At 45.4% G+C, this 18,351-nt stretch overlaps 1 protein-coding gene across 8 annotated transcripts in view; it reads left to right on the top strand.

Annotated features, from left to right (window-relative positions):
• Positions 1–18,351, top strand: part of LOC132388244 (nesprin-2-like) — a 284,356-nt gene that overhangs the window by 180,672 nt on the left and 85,333 nt on the right. For 6 of the 8 annotated variants that reach the window (XM_059960628.1, XM_059960590.1, XM_059960605.1 and 3 more), the window contains 4 exons: positions 3,391–3,573; positions 12,893–13,039; positions 13,658–13,834; positions 17,014–17,169. In XM_059960628.1, coding sequence (XP_059816611.1) covers positions 3,391–3,573; positions 12,893–13,039; positions 13,658–13,834; positions 17,014–17,169 — 663 coding nt within the window. The remainder of the gene's footprint in view (positions 1–3,390; positions 3,574–12,892; positions 13,040–13,657; positions 13,835–17,013; positions 17,170–18,351) is intronic. The other 2 variants (XM_059960597.1, XM_059960613.1) reach the window with 2 other exon arrangements.

Consider the following 18,351-nt stretch of genomic DNA (forward strand, 5'->3'; position numbering starts at 1 on the left):
ACCCGTCGGACAGTCTGTGTAACCCGTCGGACAGTCTCTCTGTAACCCGTCGGACAGTCTGTGTAACCCATCGGACAGTCTCTGTAACCCATCGGACAGTCTCTCTAACCCATCGGACAGTCTCTCTAACCCATCGGACAGTCTCTCTCTAACCCATCGGACAGTCTCTCTAACCCATCGGACAGTCTCTCTAACCCATCGGACGGTCTGTGTAACCCGTCGGACAGTCTGTGTAACCCATCGGACAGTCTCTCTCTAACCCATCGGACAGTCTCTCTAACCCATCGGACAGTCTCTCTAACCCATCGGACAGTCTCTCTCTAACCCATCGGACAGTCTCTCTAACCCATCGGACAGTCTCTCTAACCCATCGGACGGTCTGTGTAACCCGTCGGACAGTCTGTGTAACCCATCGGACAGTCTCTCTCTAACCCATCGGACAGTCTCTCTAACCCATCGGACAGTCTCTGTAACCCGTCGGACAGTCTGTGTAACCCATCGGACAGTCTGTGTAACCCATCGGACAGTCTGTGTAACCCATCGGACAGTCTCTCTAACCCATCGGACAGTCTCTCTAACCCATCGGACAGTCTCTCTGTAACCCATCGGACAGTCTGTGTAACCCATCGGACAGTCTGTGTGACCCGTCGGACAGTCTGTGTAACCCATCGGACAGTCTGTGTAACCCATCGGACAGTCTGTGTAACCCATCGGACAGTCTGTGTAACCCATCGGACAGTCTGTGTAACCCATCGGACAGTCTGTGTAACCCATCGGACAGTCTCTGTAACCCATCGGACAGTCTGTGTAACCCGTCGGACAGTCTGTGTAACCCGTCGGACAGTCTGTGTAACCCATCGGACAGTCTCTGTAACCCGTCGGACAGTCTGTGTAACCCATCGACAGTCTCTGTGTAACCCGTCGGACGGTCTGTGTAACCCGTCGGACAGTCTCTGTAACCCATCGGACAGTCTCTCTAACCCATCGGACGGTCTCTGTAACCCATCGGACGGTCTCTCTAACCCATCGGACAGTCTCTGTAACCCGTCGGACAGTCTGTGTAACCCATCGGACGGTCTCTGTAACCCATCGGACAGTCTCTCTAACCCATCGGACGGTCTCTGTAACCCATCGGACAGTCTCTCTAACCCATCGGACAGTCTCTCTAACCCATCGGACAGTCTCTCTGTAACCCATCGGACAGTCTGTGTAACCCATCGGACAGTCTGTGTAACCCATCGGACAGTCTGTGTAACCCGTCGGACAGTCTCTGTAACCCATCGGACAGTCTCTCTAACCCATCGGACGGTCTCTGTAACCCATCGGACGGTCTCTCTAACCCATCGGACAGTCTGTGTAACCCGTCGGACAGTCTGTGTAACCCATCGGACAGTCTCTCTAACCCATCGGACAGTCTCTGTAACCCGTCGGACAGTCTGTGTAACCCATCGGACGGTCTCTGTAACCCGTCGGACAGTCTGTGTAACCCATCGACAGTCTCTGTAACCCATCGGACAGTCTCTGTAACCCGTCGGACAGTCTGTGTAACCCGTCGGACAGTCTGTGTAAACCATCGGACAGTCTCTGTGTAACCCATCGGACGGTCTGTGTAACCCGTCGGACAGTCTCTCTGTAACCCGTCACACAGTCTCTGTAACCCGTCGGACAGTCTGTGTAACCCATCGGACAGTCTGTGTAACCCATCGGACAGTCTGTGTAACCCATCGGACAGTCTGTGTAACCCATCGGACAGTCTCTGTAACCCATCGGACAGTCTCTGTAACCCATCGGACAGTCTCTGTAACCCATCGGACAGTCTCTCTAACCCATCGGACAGTCTCTCTGTAACCCGTCGGACAGTCTGTGTAACCCATCGACAGTCTCTGTAACCCGTCGGACAGTCTCTGTAACCCATCGGACAGTCTCTCTAACCCATCGGACGGTCTCTCTAACCCATCGGACAGTCTGTGTAACCCGTCGGACAGTCTGTGTAACCCATCGGACGGTCTCTGTAACCCGTCGGACAGTCTGTGTAACCCGTCGGACAGTCTCTGTAACCCATCGGACAGTCTCTCTAACCCATCGGACGGTCTCTCTAACCCATCGGACAGTCTGTGTAACCCGTCGGACAGTCTGTGTAACCCATCGGACGGTCTCTGTAACCCGTCGGACAGTCTGTGTAACCCATCGACAGTCTCTGTAACCCGTCGGACAGTCTCTGTAACCCGTCGGACAGTCTGTGTAAACCATCGGACAGTCTCTGTGTAACCCATCGGACGGTCTGTGTAACCCGTCGGACAGTCTCTCTGTAACCCGTCGGACAGTCTGTGTAAACCATCGGACAGTCTCTCTGTAACCCGTCGGACGGTCTGTGTAACCCGTCGGACAGTCTCTCTGTAACCCGTCGGACGGTCTGTGTAACCCGTCGGACAGTCTCTCTAACCCGTCGGACAGTCTCTCTGTAACCCGTCGGACGGTCTGTGTAACCCGTCGGACGGTCTGTGTAACCCGTCGGACGGTCTGTGTAACCCGTCGGACAGTCTCTCTGTAACCCGTCGGACGGTCTGTGTAACCCGTCGGACAGTCTGTGTAACCCGTCGGACAGTCTCTCTGTAACCCGTCGGACAGTCTCTGTAACCCATCGGACAGTCTCTCTAACCCGTCGGACAGTCTGTGTAACCCGTCGGACAGTCTCTCTGTAACCCGTCGGACGGTCTGTGTAACCCGTCGGACGGTCTGTGTAACCCGTCGGACGGTCTGTGTAACCCGTTGGACAGTCTCTGTAACCCATCAGCTTCCTGGTAAATCTCCTCTGCAACCTCTCTATAGCTTCCAAACAGCCAGGGTGGAAATACTAATACAAGAGGAGGTCATTTTAAGGTGCTTGGAGGAAGGTCTAGGGGGGGGGATATCAGAGGAAAGCGTTGTTCCACACAGAGTGTGGTGGGATTGTGGGATTGCATCGCCAGAGGTAGTGGTCGAGGCAGACACATCATTAACATCTTAAATAGGCAGACAGATGATAGAAAAATGGAGGGCTATGTGGGAGGGAAGGTCAGTCTGAGAGTAGTTTAAAGTTGGGCACAAGATCATGGACCACTGTCTGGTGGAGGTCTGTGTTCTGAAGTCTGAGAATAAGGGGGGAAGAAGCCATTGTCTTCAGCTGGCAGCATTGAGAAGAGGGCATGTCTTCTTGTTGGACAGGATCTCTGAAATGGATGTTGCTTTCTTGAGAAATCCTCAGTGGTGGGTGAGCTGTACCCGTGATGGAACTGGTGGAGTTCCACCACTCTCTGTCGCCTTCTGTGTCCACGTGTGGTGTAGATTCCACACCGGCGTGTGTCTCCCTGAGCCTGGGATCAGCCCCTCTCTCTTTCTCCCCTCCTCCAGGGCTTCAGAAAGGAGGTGGAGGAGCGGACCCCCTCCGGGGCAGTGGTGGCCAGCAGTGGGCGTCGGCTGCTGGGGCTACAGAGAACCCCAAGTGCGGCTCTGCAGGAACAGCTAGATCAGCTGGAGAGGCGGTGGGCACAACTGGCCGGGGAGCTGCCCCCCATCCAGGAATGGCTGCTGCAGGTCAGGATGGGGTAGAAAAGGGCAGGAAGGGTGAGGGTGTTTATGAGGAAGGAGGGTAGGATGGGTACAGGAGGAGTATTGGGTGTGGGGGAGTAGAGGAGTGTTCAGGAGTGGGGTAATGGGTGGTCAGGAGGGTGGGGTGTTTATGGTGTATGGTAGGATGGGTACAGGAGTACTGGGTGTGGGGGAGCAGAGGAGTGTTCAGAAGTGGGGTGATGGGTGGGGTGTTTATGGTGTATGGTAGGATGGGTACAGGAGTACTGGGTGTGGGGGAGCAGAGGAGTGTTCAGAAGTGGGGTGATGGGTGGGGTGTTTACGGTGTATGGTAGGATGGGTACAGGAGGAGTATTGGGTGTGGGGGAGCAGAGGAGTGTTCAGGAGTAGGGGTGATAGGTGGTCGGGAGGGTGGGGTGTTTATGGTGTATGGTAGGATGGGTACAGGAGGACTATTGGGTGTGGGGGAGTGGAGGAGTGTTCAGGAGTGGGGTGATGGGTGGTTGGGAGGGTGGGGAGAGTAGGGTGCATTGAAAGCATGAGAAATCTGTGGAGAGATGGGAGGGGGAGAGTGGGCCATTCAGACAGGTGATGGGAGGCGGGGAGGGAAGAGGGTGGGAAAGGAGGGATTTAGGTGGAGAGGCTGGGGAGGGCTAAGTGATGGGTGGGGTCGAGGGATGGAGGGCTGGGTGAGGTGGAGGTGGGGTGTGGGAAGGGTGGGTGGGGTCGAGGGATGGAGGGCTGGGTGAGGTAGAGGGGTGTTTTGGAAGGGAGTGTGGGTGGGGTCGAGGGATGGAGGGCTGGGTGAGGTGGAGGTGGGGTGTGGGAAGGGAGTGTGGGTTGGGTCGAGAGGGAGGGCTGGGTGAGGTGGAGGTGGGTGTGGGAAGGGAGTGTGGGTGGGGTCGAGGAATGGAGGGGTGGGTGAGGTGGAGGTGGGTGTTTGGGAAGGGTGGGGTCGAGGGATGGAGGGGTGGGTGAGGTGGAGGTGGGGTGTGGGAAGGGAGTGTGGGTGGGGTCGAGGGATGGAGGGGTGGGTGAGGTGGAGGTGGGGTGTGGGAAGAGAGTGTGGGTGGGGTCGAGGGATGGAGGGGTGGGTGAGGTGGAGGTGGGTGTTTGGGAAGGGAGTGTGGGTTGAGTCAAGGGATGGAGGGCTGGGTGAGGTGGAGGTGGGGTGTGGGAAGTGGCGAGGCAGAGTGGAAGGGGTGGGGAGGCAGTGAGGAGGGGGTGAGGGAAGGGCTCAGGGTAGAAATGTGTGAGAGGGAAGATTGGTTCAGGGATTCATGTTCCTGGGGTGGATCCACTATAACTCCATGGGGGGTGTATCAGTGGTGGGGGTTAGTGCAGATAGACCATGGACTGCAGTCCACAGAGCATTGAACAATGTATCACAGGAACAGGCCCCTCGGCCCATCTTAACTGTGCTGGACGATATCAGATTAAATTAAATCTATTCTGCCTACACATAAACCATATCCCTCTGTTCTTTTTCTTTTTCAATCTTTTTATTATTATTATTAATATTATTATTATCAGCATAATAAGATTAATACATGGATAGTGGGATTACAAACTTACAAATTTAAACTGAACATGAAAGGATACACAAGCAATAGTTACAATATAAGTAAGTCTTCCCAAATCATGAATGATACAAATAACACATAAACAAAGCAAAACTAGGTATATCATAATATATATTAAAAAAACAGAAAAGAGAAAAAGAAAAAAAAATTACTAGAAAAACTAATCTAACCTAATAACTAATAGAGAGAGAAAAAAAAGGAAGAAAAAAAGAGAAAAAAATGAATAATGGGCTGTTTAGATAGATAGATAGATACTTTATTCATCCCCAAGGGGAAATTCAACATTTTTACAGTGTCCCATACATTTATTGTAGCAAAACTAATTACATACAGTATTTAACAGTATAAATATGATATGCATCTAAAATCACCCTCCCAAAAAGTATTAATAAATAGCTTTTAAAAAGTTCTTAAGTAGTTTACTTAAGTGCATTGAGTGGTAACTTAAGCTCAGTCCTAACCCCGGCACTTTAACATGTCTTGCCCCTGGTGGTTGAATTGTAGAGCCGAATGGCATTGGGGAGTAATGATCTCTTCATCCTGTCTGAGGAGCATTGCATTGACAGCAACCTGCTTCTCTGTCTCTGGATGGTGCTGTGCAGAAAAAAATACAAAATCATCAGTGTCGCCAACTCCGATCCTCTCAACATATGTATAATCAAAACTGGAAAAACGAACAGGTTTGGAACAGGGTCATATTACATCATATGAAAATATTGAATAAATGGTCTCCATGTCTTTTCAAATTTAGTAGAAGGGTCAAATACAACACTTCTAATTTTCTCCAAATTTAGACATAACATAGTTTGAGAAAGCCAATTAAATACGGTAGGAGGATTAATTTCTTTCCAATTCAACAAAATAGATCTTCTAGCCATTAATGTAAGAAATGCAATCATTCGACAAGCGGAAGAAGATAAATGCAGTGAGTCTAACATTGGTAAACCAAAAATTGCAGTAATAGGATGAGGTTGTAAATCAATGTTCAATACCGTGGAAATAATATCAAAAATATCTTTCCAATATTTTTTCAAAAGTGGACACGACCAGAACATATGAGTTAAAGACGCTATCTCAGAATGACATCTGTCACAAATAGGATTTATATAGGAATAAAAACGAGCCAATTTATCCTTGGACATATGAGCCCTGTGTACAACTTTAAACTGTATTAATGAATGTTTAGCACATATAGATGATAAATTGACTAATTGAAGACTTTTATCCCAATTCTCAATAGGGATAGTAAGGTTAAGTTCTCTTTCCCAATCATTTTTAATCTTACAGAAGGGCTCTGAACGTATTTTCATAATTATATTGTAAAGTTTTGATATTAGTCCTTTCTGAGAAGGATTTAGTTCTAACAAATTCTCCAAAATACCCGAAGACTCAAGATTTGGAAAGGTAGGAAGTACAGTGTTTAAGAAATTCCTAATCTGTAAATATCTAAAAAAATGAAATCTAGGCAAATTATATTTATTAGATAATTGTTCAAAAGACATAAAACAATTATCCAAAAATAAATCGGAAAATCGTAGTAATCCTTTAGTCATCCAAGCTGAATAAGCTTGGTCTACAATAGAAGGATAAAAAAAGCAATTGGATACAATAGGAATAGTTAAAACAAATTGATTCAACCCAAAAAATTTCCGAAATTGAAACCATATACGTAAAGTATGTTTAACTATCGGATTGTCAATTCATTTCTGCAATTTAGAAAGAGCAAAGGGAAGAGAAGACCCTAAAATAGAACCCAATGAAAATCCTTGTACAGATTTAGTTTCCAGGTTAACCCAATGAGGGCTAAAAGATAAATCCCAATCCTTTAACCAACATATCAAATATCGGATATTAACTGCCCAATAATAAAATCTAAAATTAGGCAATGCCAATCCACCTTCCTCCTTTGACTTCTGTAAATATATTTTACCTAATCTAGGATTTTTATTCTGCCATATATATGAGGAAATTTTTGAATCAACATTAGCAAAAAAAAGGTTTTGGAATAAAAATTGGTACCGCTTGAAATATATATAAAAACTTGGGTAAAACAGTCATCTTAATAGCATTAATCTGACCTATCAGAGATAAAGATAATGGTGACGATTTAGTGAACAAACATTTAATCTGATCAATTAAGGGTAAAAAATTAACCTTAAATAACTCCTTATAATTTTTTTGTAATTTTTATCCTAAGTATATAAAAGAGTCATTAACTAATTTAAAAGGTAGCCTTCCATAAATTGGAACCTGTCTATTTAAGGGGAACAATGCACTCTTACTAAGATTTAATTTATACCTGGAAAAATTACTAAATTGAGCCAACAATGATTTAACTGCAGGAATGGATTTCTCAGGATCAGAAATAAATAATAATAAATCATCTGCGTATAATGATAACTTGTGTATATCCATCCCACGAGTAATGCCAAAAATGTTCGGTGATTCTCTAATAGCAATTGCCAAAGGTTCTAACGCAATATCAAATAATAATGGACTAAGAAGACAATTTTGTCTAGTACCCCATAATAAACAAAAAAAGGGAGATCTTTGATTGTTAGTAAAAACCAAGGCTACTGGAGTATGATATATCAGTTTAATCCAGGAAATGAATGTCGGGCTAAAATTAAACTTCTCAAGCACAGTAAATAAGTATGGCCATTCCACTCCATCAAATGCTTTCTCCGCATCTAATGAAATGACACATTCTGAGGTGCTACGTGAAGGAGTATAAACAATATTCAATAATCTCCTAATATTGAAAAAAGAATAGCAATTTTTAATAAAACCAGTTTGATCTTCCGAAATAATTTCGGGTAATACCTTCTCCAGCCTGGATGCCAGTAACTTGGAAAAGATCTTGGAATCTACATTCAATAAGGATATTGGTCTATAGGATGCACAGTCAGTAGGATCTTTATCAATATTAAAGAAATGGAAGCTCTATAAAAAGATTGTGGCAGATTACCCAATCTAATCGCTTCTTCAAAAACCCTGCATAACCAAGGAGAAAGAGTAGAGGAAAAACACTTTAAAAATTCCACTGTATACCCATCTGGACCTGGTGCTTTCACAGAATTCATAGAGGAAATAACCCCTTTAATTTCTGCATCCATAATAGGAGTTTCTAATATTGAAAGATCATCTGATGATAATTTTGGAAAATTCAATTTCCCAAGAAAATCATGCATGGTATTATGATCATGAGGGAATTCAGAATGATACAGGGAGGTATAAAAATCTTGAAAAGATTTGTTTATCTCATCATGGTTAACTGTCAATTCACCATTCTGTTGACGAATCTTAATAATTTGACTTTTAACCAAAGCATTCTTCAATTGATTAGCTAACAGTTTACCCGATTCATCACTATGTATATAAAAATCAGATCTGGTTTTCATTAATTGATTTTCAATTGAAGATGTAAGTAATAAACTGTGTTCCATTTGAAGTTCAACCCTTTGTTTGTAAAGCTCCTTCGAAGGAGCAGTCGAATACTTCTTGTCAATTTCTTTAATTTTATCAACCAATAAAAGAGTTTCCTTCTTAATACGTTTTCTCAAACCAACGGAATAGGAGATAATCAGATAATCTGAGATAACGCTTTAAAAGTGTCCCAAAGTGTTCCGCAAGAAATGTCATCCGTGGAATTAGTTGAAAAGAAGAAATCGATCTGTTCCTTCATAAATTTAATGAAATCCAGATCTTGCAGTAAGGTAGAGTCAAATCGCCATTGTCTAACACTAGAAGCTGTATCTATTAATTTAATAGAAAGTTTCAACGGAGCATGATCAGAGATGGCTATAATATCATAATTACAACCAATTACAGATAGAATAAAACGAGAGTCAATAAAAAAAATTCAATTCTCGAGTAAGAATGATAAACATGTGAGAAAACTGAAAACTCTTTGTCCTTAGAATGCCGAAATCTCCAAATGTCGAAAATTCCATTATCAGTCAAAAAAGAATTAATGTAAGTGGCCGACTTATTTGGTAAAGTCTGAGTGGATATAGATCTGTTCAGCAAAGGAGTTAAACAACAGTTAAAATCACCACCCATTATTAACATATATTCATTTAGATTAGGTAGAGAAGTAAATAAGGACTTAAAAAATCAGGATAATCCACATTTGGAGCATAAATATTAACCATAGCAAACTTTTTGTTAAAAAGTAACCCAGTAATTAACAAAAATCTACCATTCGGATCTGAAATAATATCGTGTTGGACAAATGCAATAGAGGAGTCAATAAAAATGGGAACTCCCTTTACTTTGGCATTCGAATTCGAATGGTACTGTTGATCCCTCCAAAACCTAAAAAAACGTTGATTATCCTCTTTCTTCAAATGAGTTTCTTGTACAAAAATAATATGTGCATTCAGTCTTTGGAATACTTTGAAAATCTTTCTCCGTTTAATTGGATGGTTTAAGCCATTAGTATTCCAAGAGACAAAATTAATGGTCTGTGCCATATTTCTAAAATCAACCCCTTGGTATATAAAGAGCTAACCAAATTATGAACTCGTGCACCCAGAAGAGGGACGAAAATAAGGGGCGGACCCGGAAGTGACGACATCATGGACATTTCAGTAGTTTAAAATCAGCCCAAATGAAAAAACTAAAAAAAAAACTGGTAAAAAGAACAATAAATTTAGAAAAGAAACCCCCACCCCCCATCCATGAAGAAAAAGTCCATCCTGAGCCTGGAGAAGGCTAGGAAAAAAAAGGAATGATACTAAATCTACCCCCCGTATCAGCAGAAGGCAACTCCAAATATATAAAGGAGGGAAAAAAAAGATCCACCCAAATTCCAAAAAAGTAATTATCACTATACTAAAACAAACTTCTTAATATAATTGCTAGTAAAAAAAAACCAAAAAGAATATAAACACTAGTAACTTATAAATTGGGTTAAAACCCAAACAAAAAAAAAGTTACAATGTGATAAGAAATGCATTATAGGAAGAAGACGAGAGAAAAAAAAGGCGAAATCAAAAAAAAAGCAAGAAATATTTTAGAGAAGAAACCGCCATCTTAGTCACACAAAAAATGAAAAGGATATACATCAAACCGTTAAAAAAATTCACCTTCAAAGGATTAATAATAATAACCAAAAATAAAGTACAGTGGTTAAAGTAAGTAAAATAAAAAGATTAGTACGTCGGAAAAAAAACTTTAATTAGAATATAAAATATAGAATAAACCTACACCAATAGCCAGAAACAAAATCTAGTTTTGGAAACAAAAACTATCTTGTAACAATCAAAATCACTCATTTATTAGAAATGAGAGTCCAAAGCAGTAGGATAATTCTCATCCAGAAAGCTTCGAGCTTCAGATGTGGAGAGAAAAACACGCCGTGGTGCATTCGGAGGCGAGATTCTAAGCTTCACAGGGTATAAAAGCGCTGGTTTTAGATTTTTTTCGTAACATTCGGACATCAGAGATTTAAAAAGAAGCCTTGCCTTCATTACTTCTGGACTAAAATCTTCCACTAATCGAAAATTGTGATCTTGAAATTTGACCATCCCTACACGCCGAGCCACACAAATAAGTTGCTTTTTGACATGCACATAGTGAAATCGAACAATTACAACCGGTGGTTTAGCTGAAGCACTTGGTGATCGACGCACAATTCTATGGGCGCGATCGAGTAACGGAGGACTGTCTGGGAATACAGAAGGGAACGCATCCTTTAAAAGTTGAGCAAAATACTTCGAGGGGTCCCCTTGTTCGATACCTTCTGGGAGACCAAGTATACATAAGTTCTGTCTTCTGGACCGATTTTCAAAGTCAACACTCTTAGCTTTAAGTGTTTCCACCTGTTTAATCGTCGAAGATAATTTCTGCTCCAGTTTTTTGATTATCAAGTCTCGCTTCCAAGTGTCCTCTTGCAAAGTTGCGATTAAAGCTTGCTGCTGGTTAACTACTGAATCCGTCTTATCCATATAATCCTGAAAGGCCTTTAGATCTCGTTTGAAAGTTTGTCGTTGTTCTTCAAATTTTTCATTTAAGAACTCCAATAACATATCACTAGTCAATTCAGCACGCTTAGGATCGTTCTTTTTTTCCTTTCCGTTGCCGTTAGGATCTTTCCCAGGGTCTCGCCCTTTAGATCTTAAAGCCATTTCTGTACTAATTTCTTCAAAATTCACAGTATACTCTTAAAGATAGGTCCAAAAAAGTAGCAAGAATCTTTTGATGTAGGTAAAAGTAAGTTAAATAAGGGTGATCATAGGTTAAAAAAAGTGAAGGTTTTGGAGCGAATCTGAAACAGTGCTCACTCCATGAGCTTCTCCTGGTGACCTTCATATCCCTCTGTTCTGCACATATTTATTTATCTCTCAAATGCCACCATCATATCTACCAGCACATTCTGGATACCCACCACCTGTGTGTAAATAAAAACACACTTACCCTGCAGACCTCCTTTAAAATTACCCTTCTCACTTTAAGCCTATGTCATCTAGTACGCAGACATTTTACCCTCTGACTATTTACGCCTCTTATAATCTTGTAAACTTGTAACAGATCTCCCCTTAACCTCTGACACTCCAGAGAAAACAAGATATATATATATATATATCTCAATAGATTGATAGATATAGAGAGACAAACAGACAGACAGCAACAGACCCTACTGGCCAAACGAGCCCATGCTGGCCAATTACACCCATGTGACCAATTAACATACTAACCTGTAGAGGAAGGAAGCCCATGTGGTCATGGGGAGAATGTACTGACTCCTTACAGGCAGCTGTGGGAATTGAACCCAGGCTGCTGGTACTGTAAGGTATTACACTAGCTGCTGTGCCACCCAACCCCTCGTGATAGCACCTGCCCTCTAATCCTGGCAGCATCCTAGTGAGCCTCGCCTACACCCTCTCCAAAGCCTCCACATCCTTATAATGGAGGAACCAGATCTGCATGTGACACTCCATGCGCTGCCTGACAAAAGTTTTATACATCTATAGGATAGCGCACACAATGTGAGGAACTCAGCGGGACAGGCAGCATCTATGGAGAGGAATTCATTATACATCTGCAACATGACTTCCTGACTCTTGCACCCAATGACCTGACCGATGAAAGCCATCTTTTCCATCTGATCCACTATGTGGCCACTTTCAGAGATGCATGTGGAACCCAAGATCCCTCTGCACAGCAGTGCTCTTTAAGTGTCAAGTTTCAATTCAGGGGAAGCCCTTAACCCTGGAGTGAGAAGGTTGTTCTGTCAAGAGAGGCTTGACTGGCTGGGTCTGTGTTCCTTAGAGTTTAGAAGACTGGGTGCAGGAGGTGGGGTTGGTGGTGTGACCTTACTCAGGCATAGAACATCTGCATAGGGTTTGACAAGGGAGATGTTGAGATGTTTCCCGTGGTGAGGTTACAAAATAAAGGGTGGGTCATCTAAAACCGTGGAGTGTAGATATTTCTTTTAGACCATTAGCGGAGTTAGACGATCAGATCCACCAGTCTGTCTGCAACTCTCTGGAATTGAGGATGGGGGAGGGCAGATCTTTGGATATACCTAGGGTGAAGATGGACAAATATCCAGAAGATTGAGGAACCAGAGGGTTCTGGTGAACTGGCACAGAATGGGAGTTGAAGCTGGCAAAGATCAGCCATGGTCATTCAGAAGGGTGGGGCATGATCGATGGACTGAGTGGCCTACGGTTGTACCATCCCCTTCCTCTCCCCCTATGCTGCCCCTCCCTCAACAGCCTCTCCCTCTGCTCCAGCTACAGGTGGAGGGGATGCCGTCCAGGTTGCTCCTGGCCGAGCTGCTGGAGTGGGTCGGCGGTGTGGACACACGGCTTCGTGCAGCTGCAGAGGTACCAGCGCTGGGCAGCAGTGCAGCCGTGTCGCAGGAACTGCGTGACTGCCAGGTGGGGATTGCAGGCTGGCCCTGAAGGCAAGGGGCCGTCGTGGGGCATTGGGGAGAGGGCAGGAACTGTCGGGAAAGGGGGGAGGATAAAAGTCAGAACGGATAGGCATGAATGGGGTGAGGATTGTCGGATGTCGGGCAAGGGGGAAGGGTGTGGGACACTGGACAAAGGGCAGGGGTCAAGAATTGGGTAAGGAGGGATAGACAAGGGGAAAAAGGATGTGGGACAGTGAGTGAAGAGCATGGGGCAAGAGCTGAGGGCAAGGAGCATTAGGTAAGGGCAAGAGGTCAGGTGAGGGGGCAGGAGTTGTTGAGTGATGAAAGAGCAGGAGATATGGGGCAAGATTTGAGGCCAAGTGGTGGACAGAGGACAGGAGTTGTAGAGTGACGAGCGTAGGGTGCAGGGTGCATTGGTGCAGGCATACCGGAGCACTTGGCAAGGGGCAGGTCCTGGAGTGAGGGGTGGTGAGCAGATCCTCACGCTACAAGGGTGAGGCTCTCAGGAGGTGCCAGGATGGGCTGGGGAAGGTGTGGAGGGGCAAGGCTCAGGGGGAGCTGGACTGGCAATGACCCCCGCGGGCTGTGGAGGTCAGTGACACTTGTCCTTCTCCTCCTGCAGCGCCAGAAGTTGGAAGTAAGCTGCTGGCAGCCGGCGGTCGACTCTGTGAACCACTCTCTGCTCCAGGTGAGAGACGGGGACGTGGAGGGCAGTCGGTACAGCAAGATGGAGCTGGCTGAACAACTCGGCACTCTGAACCTCCACTGGGAGGCGCTGTGCCACAACCTGAACAGCAGGGTGAGTGACCGGAGCAGTTTGTCACTGTCACACAGCAAACAAGACCCATCCTGCCCTCCGCCATTTCGTCGTGGCTAATTATCTCCCCACTCTCCTGCCTTCTCCCCCTCACCTTTGACGCCCTGATTAATCGAGAACTTATCAAACTCCACCCGATGAGAACTAGCTCGTGGATCTCTGGTTCCCTCTTCGATAATTAGGCTGACATTGAGTAAGAAGTAGTTGTGGCATCACTCAGCCAGATTTTCAATCTCCCTCCTACTTGCTGATTCGTCACCTTCTTTGATTCGGCCAACAGCTGTTGTCAGCAAATTTAAATACGGCTTTGGAGCTGTGTTTAGCCTCACAGTCATAAGTGTAAAGCGAGTAGAACAGGGGTCTCAGCACACCGTCTTGTGGTGCACCCGTGCTGATGGAGATGGTGGAGGAGATGTTGTTACCAATCCAAACTGACTGGGGTCTGCAAGTGAGGAGATTGAGGATCCGGTTGCACATTATTTATAAACTGGTTTATTATTGTCGTATATTTTGAGGTACAGTGAAAATCTCTGTTTTGTTGCCATCCACACAGAGCATTTCGTCACATCAGTACACTGAGATAGCCCTCGGGGGTGTCTGTGTGGGGCTTGCAGGTTCTCTTTGCCACCTCATGGGTTTTCCTTGGGGCTCCAGTTTCCTCACAAGTCACAAATGGATTAATCTGCTGCAATAAATTGCCCCCCTAATGTGTGGGTGAAGGGTAGAATCTGGGGCAGTTACGAGGAGAATAACATATGATTCTTGTAGGATTAGTCAAAGTGAGTGGTTATGGTCAGCATGGATTCAGTAGGTTGAAAGGCTGGTTTCTGTCCTGTAAAACACGAGGGCCTGAGTTATAGGGAGAAGCTGGGCAGGCTGGGAGCTTATTCCCCGGAACATAGGAGAATATAGAGTGACCTTATAGAGGTGTATATAATGAGGGGCATACTGTAGGTAGGGTGAATGTACAGCTTTATCCCCAGGGCTGGGAATCACAAACTAGAGGGCACTGTGAGAGCAGGGAGATTTAATAGGAGCCTGGGGTTAACCTTTTCACCCCAAGAATGGTGGTGTGTGGTATGAGCTGCCAGACAATGTGGTAGAGGTGAGTACAATTACAACATTTAAAAGACACTTGGACAGGTACTGTGCATGGACAAGAAAGGGTTAACAGGGCATATGTAATTCTGTGTACACAAAATCATGGGGGGTATAGGCAGGGAAAATGCAGGCAGCCCTTTTCCACTGAGGTTGGGTGAGATGAGAGCTAGGGGCCATAGATTAAGGGTGAAAGGTGTAACATTTAAGGGGCAAATTCCTCACTCAGAGGGTGGTGTGAGTGTGGAACGAGCTGCCAGCGGAAGTGGTGGATGTGGGTTTGACTGGAACATTTACGAGGAATTTGGATAGTATATGGATGGGACGTGTATGGCCCAGGTGCAGGTAGGTGGGACCAGGCAGCAGATCAGGTTGGCATGGACTAGATGGGCTGAAAGGCCTGCTTACTTGCTATAGTGCTCTATGACCCTAATCGGAACTAGGTCAGCAAAACCTACCAAATATTGAAAGTGTTGGATTTGCTGGGGATGTTTCCAACAGTGGGAGACCCAAGGAATAGATGCACCTCCCTTTAGAACAGAGATGAGGAGAAATCTCTTTAGCCAGAGGGTGGTGAATCTTGGAATCCATTGTCACTGATGCTGTGGCGTCCTCTTGGGCCAACGAAACATATTTTTCCCTTTGTTAAATGTGTGTTTTACAATAGTAAGACAGTGCTGAGGGTCTATCCCATCAGTGAGCTGCTTGTCGATCGGAGGAACTGACCTGGGTTCGGAGGAGTGGGCCTGGGTGCAGATCGTGTTGCTGCCTGCTACTCGAAGGCATCAGAGTTGGCGCACAAAGACAGCATGCGATGTAACTGTGGGTGATTGTATTGCACATTTCTCTTGTGGTTGCAAGACCCTGCTCGGCATTGATAATGTAAGATGATGCAGGCCTGTTTCCCTCGTCTGGTGATGCAGCAGGTGGCGTGGGAGATGCGTGGCCTTGGTCGTAGCGAGGGCTAGGCCTCAAGCCGTGTGCTTGCCTGCTGTTGCAGTCCAGGAGAGAGATGCCGGAGGAGTGTAGTATGGCACCCATGCTCGGTTGGGAGCTATCCTCTCCCATTGGTGCTGCCCTCCAGTGTTTGATCAGTGGAATGACAGGTTGAATTGCAGTGGTAGTGCATAGCTGGGAATCTGCACAATCAATTTGCACGTCATGTTGCTCTGGGTCTTGGACTATATTTTTTTTGTGTGACAGTTTTTTTGCTTGCTGTTTTGTTCAGTTGCATTCATGTATAGTTGAATGATAATTGAATTTGAATTTGATCTCATTTGACCTGTCCTGGGCCCAGCATGTAAGTGCAATTATGCAGAAGGCACAGTAAAGCTTCTACTTGGTTAGGAGTTTACAAAGGTTCGGCCGGACATCTAAAACTTTGACAAATTTCTATGGATATATGGTGGGGAGAATATTGGAAGGCCTCGTATGGAAACACCAATGCCCTTGAATGGAAAATCCTACCAAAAGTAGTGCATACGGCCCAGTCCGTCATGGGTAAAGCCCTCCCCACCACTGAGCACATCTATACGCTGTGTTGTTGCGGGAAAGCAGCATCCATCATTAGAGAGCCCACCACCCAGGTCACGTTCTCTTCTCACTGGTGCCATCTGCAAGAAGGTACAGGAGCCTCACAACTCACACCACCAGGTTCAGAAACAATTACTTCCCCTCAAGTACCAGGCTCCTGAACAAGAGAGGGTAACCACTCGACTTATCATGCCCCATCACTGAACTGTGTTGTTTGTTTATTATAATTTCTTTTTGTATTTGCACAGTTGTTGTCTTTAGCATACTGGTTGTCTGCCCTGTATGTGCAGTCTTTCACAGATTCTGTTATGGTCATTGGATTGGCTCGCAAGAAATTAATCCCAGAGTTGTATATGCTGACATGTATGTACTTTGATAATATATTTACTGTGAATTTGAACTTTTAATAAAGGGATGGTGATGCAGAAGTTGTGAGCACCGCCTGTCGCTGTTTCGTGTCTGACTACGCCGCTATGACTTACTGCTCTGTCTGTCTTTCTGTCTCACTCTATCTCTGACTCTCATCACAGGTGCAGAAACTGGACCTGGCACTGGAGACCTGGACTGATCTCGAGCGCAAGGTGCAGTTGTTGGCGAGCTGGCTGGGGACTCAGGCAAAACACCTGGAGAACATTCGGGAGGCCAGCAGTTACACCTCCATCTTGGACTCGCTGACAGACTGCCAGGTAAGCTCCCCCCACCTCACATCCTTCCCCGACTCCTAGCCTTATCCTCCTCAGTCCCCTACCTGCCCAACTTTGCGCTAAAAGGCAGATCTCCCCAGACAACTCTTCCAGTTCCTTGGTTCAGTCAGAAGTTTATCATCTCTGTCTTAAATGATGAGAGGTTTGTTGTTTGCGGCAGCTATAAAGTGCAAAGGCATAAAAAAAATTACAATAAATTACAAGATAAATAAATACTGCAAAAGAAGAATGATGAGGTAGTGGTTATGGGTTCATGGACCATTCAGAAAAATGATGGCGGAGGAGAAGAAGCTGATCCTAAAATATTGAGTGTGTGTCTTCAGGCTCCTGTGTCACCTCCTTGAAGCATGTCCTGCATGGTGAAGGTCTTTAATGATGGGTGCTGCCTCTTGAAGATGTCGTCGACGTGGGGAGGGTTGTGCCTGTGATGGAACTGTCTGAGTCTATAACACTGCAGCAATTGTGAGCCGTACTGTCAGCTCTCCCCATATCCCCACTACTGAGCATTGAGACAGAGGGTGGGGAGGCAGGACTGAGGGTAAATCACTGCTGTCAAAGGGCAAAAACGTCTATACCAGTATCTGTGTGGCTGCAGCAGTACAAACCGGACCAAATTGAGGGAGTTTTATAGAGACAGGCTGGAGTCCAATGGAATAACAGCTCCCTGGGAGTGGGTCACAGGCTGGGATCTAATCCGGGGGTTTGGGAGTTTATATAATAGAATAACAAATCCCTGTGTGTGGGTTTCAGGCTGGGATCTAATCCAGGGATGTAGGAGTTTATATATAGAACAATCACCACAGAAATGTAGTGGTTAGCGCGACGTTATTACAACTTGGGCTGTCAGAGTTTGGAGTGTAATTCCGGCGTCCTCTGTGAAGAAGTTGTATATTCCTTCCTGTGTGCGCATGGGTTTCCTCCGGGTGCTCCGGTTTCCTCCCACAGTCCAAAGGCGTACCAGTTAGTAGGTTAATTGGTTGTTGTAAGTTGTCCTTCGTCTAGGGTGAGTTGCTGGATGGTGTGGCTCATTGGGCTGAAGGGGCCTATTCTGCACTGTATCTCTCAACGAAATAACAAATACAAACCGCCCCCCCGCAGTGGGTTACAGGCTGAGGCCGCAGGTGCTGTGCTCTGTGTGGGAACAGTCGGCGGCCTGTGGGATCA

The sequence above is a fragment of the Hypanus sabinus genome, chromosome 2 (genome assembly GCF_030144855.1).
Source record: "Hypanus sabinus isolate sHypSab1 chromosome 2, sHypSab1.hap1, whole genome shotgun sequence".
NCBI classification, from domain to species: Eukaryota; Metazoa; Chordata; class Chondrichthyes; order Myliobatiformes; family Dasyatidae; genus Hypanus; species Hypanus sabinus.